This window comes from Mesitornis unicolor, unplaced genomic scaffold (assembly GCF_000695765.1).
Source record: "Mesitornis unicolor isolate BGI_N332 unplaced genomic scaffold, ASM69576v1 scaffold44613, whole genome shotgun sequence".
NCBI classification, from domain to species: Eukaryota; Metazoa; Chordata; class Aves; order Mesitornithiformes; family Mesitornithidae; genus Mesitornis; species Mesitornis unicolor.
Window position 1 is genome coordinate 3,019 of NW_010176190.1, and position 2,564 is coordinate 5,582.

General features: G+C 59.9%; 2 protein-coding genes across 2 annotated transcripts; both read left to right on the top strand.

The window, feature by feature from the left end:
* Positions 1 to 1,498: 1,498 nt before the first annotated feature.
* LOC104538462 (uncharacterized protein C8orf4 homolog) lies at positions 1,499 to 1,776 on the top strand (the record flags this gene model as incomplete). The annotated part of the gene is given in 2 exon segments (XM_010181674.1): positions 1,499 to 1,541; positions 1,544 to 1,776. Coding segments are annotated over 2 exon segments (276 nt in total), but the record flags the coding sequence as incomplete, so codon positions are not given.
* A 2-nt stretch (positions 1,777 to 1,778) lies between these two features.
* LOC104538463 (uncharacterized protein C8orf4 homolog) lies at positions 1,779 to 2,009 on the top strand (the record flags this gene model as incomplete). The annotated part of the gene is made up of 1 exon (XM_010181675.1): positions 1,779 to 2,009. A coding segment is annotated over one exon (231 nt), but the record flags the coding sequence as incomplete, so codon positions are not given.
* Positions 2,010 to 2,564: the final 555 nt, after the last annotated feature.

A 2,564-nucleotide genomic window follows, 5' to 3' on the forward strand; every position in this document is an offset into this window, starting at 1 on the left:
CGGCGCAGGGCAAAGTCCCGGCAGCAGCGGCACAGGGGAAGCCCGACCCGGGTTGGGATGCGGGCGATGCCGGGCTGTGCCAGGGCACGCCCGGTGCCGACGGCTGATTCCCTAAATCCAGACAGGTCGGACACAGACACCCAGCCCTGTCCCACTCCCAGAGACAAAAGCCTGTTCAGGGCCCAGGCATTGCCCGGTGATCAGCAGCCCACGCTAATCCCATTCTCCGCTCTGTGCCGAAGGAACACGCGTTTCAAAGGGAACACGGAATGACAAGCATGGTATTTCGGGTCTGGTCAGCGATCGCCCCCACAATGCTCCCGTAAATAAAGGAAAGCCCCGGGGCCGCTGGTAGAACCAGCGTGGGGACAGAGGCTGTTTCGGGGCTTATTCAGCAGGGATGAGTAAGAGGGGGCAACAGCAACCAGTAAACACGGCGCTAACTTCCCAAACACTGCTTCTGCCGCATCCGGCCGCTTGTGAGCCGTTAACCAAAATACACTTATCTGTCTCCCCGGCCTCGGGTGACTTTTGAACCCAGTGCTGTTCTGGGCCAGATGTAGCTGTGCTCAATAACACCAGGTTTGTTATCCAGGAGAAGCTCCAGAGGTCAGAGCCAGGGAGGCCATGGCCTTGGTGAGAGGGATCCCAAAATCACAGAACACCTCGGGCTGGAAAGGACCCGTAAGCATCGCCGAGTCCAACCCCCGCTCCTCGCAGCTGCCTCAAACCGGTCCCTCTGACTCAGAGCCCGTGCTCCCTGCCCACGGGCTCGGTGTTGGCCCAGGGTGGGGAGCACAAACCCTCCCGGAGCAGAGGAAGCGCTCCGGTGAGCTGGAAATTAAAGAAAAAGGACACCTGGGGCAGGAGCAGAGCAGCAAAGGGCTCGGTGCTGGGATGCAGCGCAGCGTGCACGGACACAGGGGTGTGACAGCCCAGAGGACACCATGGATCGGTGCCTTTGGTGAACCCCTTGCAAACGCAGCTTTGTGAGCACTAAGCAGCAGCAGAGCACCCCATGCCCAGCCCTGAGCCGGTTTTGCTGCCTTGTGCAGCTCTGTCTGACCAAGCCATGCACAAACACATCTGCACGCAGGGACTCACAGCACCTCCTGCTCGCACCGCGATGGCTCTCACCTGGACTTTTCCCTGTTTATTATATTATATATTCTGAACGCAGTGCTTTTCCGCATGCAACAAGAGACAGGGGTTGAGCTGCTCCAGCTCCAAGCCCCACAGCGATGCCCGAAACCCGTTCTGCAGCGGGAAAAGCCACCCCCATGGCAGGAACAGAGACCTCCCGGTCTGCACGGCAGATGGAATTTGGCAGCGTAACTGTTAACCGGCCTCTGCGCCGTTGACATCACCGTGAGCTCAGCGCTGTAACTTGAGCCTCCAGACTTTTTTCCCAGATTTCCTTTAAATACCAGCGCCGGAGCCAGCTCAGCACCGAGCCCCCCGACCGGACTCGACGGCAAACCCGGCACTCCCCACGTCGATGAGAGCAAAGAGACGCGGCCAAGCCCCAGCCATGTCCACGTCCACCCCTCGGTCCATGGCTACCGCTTCGACACGGCCCTGCGCAAGAAAGCGGCGGCCAACATCTTCGAAAGCATCAACGAGGAGTCCCTGCAGAAACTCTTCAGAAACTCCGGGGATAAGAAGGCAGAGGAAAGAGCCAAGATCATCCTCGCCACCGACCAGGACCTGGAGGAGAAGACGCGAGCGCTAATGGCGCTAAAGCAGAGGCGAAAAGACAAGCTGCTGCAGTTCCGGCCCTGCGCAAGAAAGCGGCGGCCAACATCTTCGAAAGCATCAACGAGGAGTCCCTGCAGAAACTCTTCAGAAACTCCGGGGATAAGAAGGCAGAGGAAAGAGCCAAGATCATCCTCGCCACCGACCAGGACCTGGAGGAGAAGACGCGAGCGCTAATGGCGCTAAAGCAGAGGCGAAAAGACAAGCTGCTGCAGTTCCTGACGCTTCGGAAATACTCCATTAAAGTGCACTGAGCTGGCCGAGGGAGCAGAAATGGAGGAGAACATTTCGGGATGGGACTGTTGGTGACCTCCTGGCATGCACAGGGCGCTGCGCTGACCCCGAGCCGCCGGCGGGACGGGCACCTGAACCCGCAACCACGGGGCTCCTGCTCGGAGCATGCTGCGGCAGCACCGGAGCCAACGGCAGCACCAACACCGACAGCATCGACACCCACAGCAGCATTGGTGCCAGCGAACACAGTGGGACGGAGCCACGGAGGGACCCTGCACGCCTGGGCGCAATTCGGGACCCTCTGACGGACTCGGTGTTTGCTGACCCTCCCCGGTGTGCGCTGCCTTACCAAACTCGAGCCCTTCAGTCCTGGCTCAGCCCCGCTGCTGCGGTGGGCGCAGGGACCGTGGCTGCGTTGGTTCACACGCACACGGGTGCAGTGTGTGGTGCAGCGAGTTCAGCCTTCGGGGAGTGCAACCGCTCTACAGACACCACAAACTGTGCCGTCTTCTCCAGCTGTGTGTGCGCGCAGTGCGAACTGTGTGCACTGAAGCAATAATAATGACGTATTTCCC